This window comes from Monoraphidium neglectum (genome assembly GCF_000611645.1).
Source record: "Monoraphidium neglectum strain SAG 48.87 unplaced genomic scaffold scaffold02507, whole genome shotgun sequence".
NCBI lineage: Eukaryota > Viridiplantae > Chlorophyta > Chlorophyceae > Sphaeropleales > Selenastraceae > Monoraphidium > Monoraphidium neglectum.
The window spans coordinates 1,294-2,083 of NW_014011121.1; the positions used below are offsets into that span (position 1 = coordinate 1,294).

At 67.5% G+C, this 790-nt stretch overlaps 1 protein-coding gene across 1 annotated transcript in view; it reads right to left on the reverse strand.

The window, feature by feature from the left end:
• Window positions 1-790, reverse strand: part of MNEG_10900 (Glucosidase 2 subunit beta) — a gene marked incomplete at both ends in the record, with an annotated part of 2,402 nt that overhangs the window by 657 nt on the left and 955 nt on the right. Inside the window, 2 exons of the mRNA XM_014040626.1 lie at window positions 10-243; window positions 542-772. Coding sequence (XP_013896080.1) covers window positions 10-243; window positions 542-772 — 465 coding nt within the window. The remainder of the gene's footprint in view (window positions 1-9; window positions 244-541; window positions 773-790) is intronic.

A 790-nucleotide genomic window follows, 5' to 3' on the forward strand; every position in this document is an offset into this window, starting at 1 on the left:
CCGCCCCACCGTCAGCCGCCCCCTCCCCACCCTCCTCCGGCCCGGGCTCAGTGGCGCCCGCGTCCGCCGCGTCCGCCCCAGCCCCGGCGGCTGCCGCAGCCGCCTCGATTTCGGCAGCCTTCGCGTCCTGCTCGGCCTTCCGAGCAGCCGCCTCCGCCTTGCGTTTCGCGGCCTCCTCCCTCCGCGCCTCCACGCGCGCCGCCTTGCGTGATTCGGCACTGTCCTGCAGGTTTGCCTTCTCGCCTGTGCGCGTGGTGTTATGGAAGTATCATAACAATTGCGAGGTTCCAGTGGGGGGTGGGCCTTGTCTGGGGTGTGACCACCAAAGCATGGCTTCAGCACCGTGCAGTATGCGTGCGTACATGCTACGCCCCATCGCCATGCGCACGAGCCCAAGTCCAGCCGGCTTGATTTCCATCCCCGTGCAAACGCAATCCACCACAGCCCGTGTCCAGGTGGCTGAAGTCTCCCTGTCACAAGGCGCTTGCAAGCTCACCCACTCCCCAACACAATCAATGCCTCACTCCCCATCCCCCCTCACCCGCCAGCCGCTCCACTTCCTGCTCCGCTGTGGCGATGTCGCCGTCCACGGCCCCCAGCCGCGACTGCATCTGCGCGCGCTCCTCGGCTGCGCCGGCCGCGTACTCGGCGCGCTTGGCCAGCGCGCGCTTGTAGTCCTCCACCTTCTGCTTCAGGCCCTCGCGCACGGCGGCGTTCCTCTCGATGCAGGTGTTCTTGCAACCCTCAAGCTCGTCGGTGCCGTCGCAGCAGTCTTTGATGTGTGTGTGCG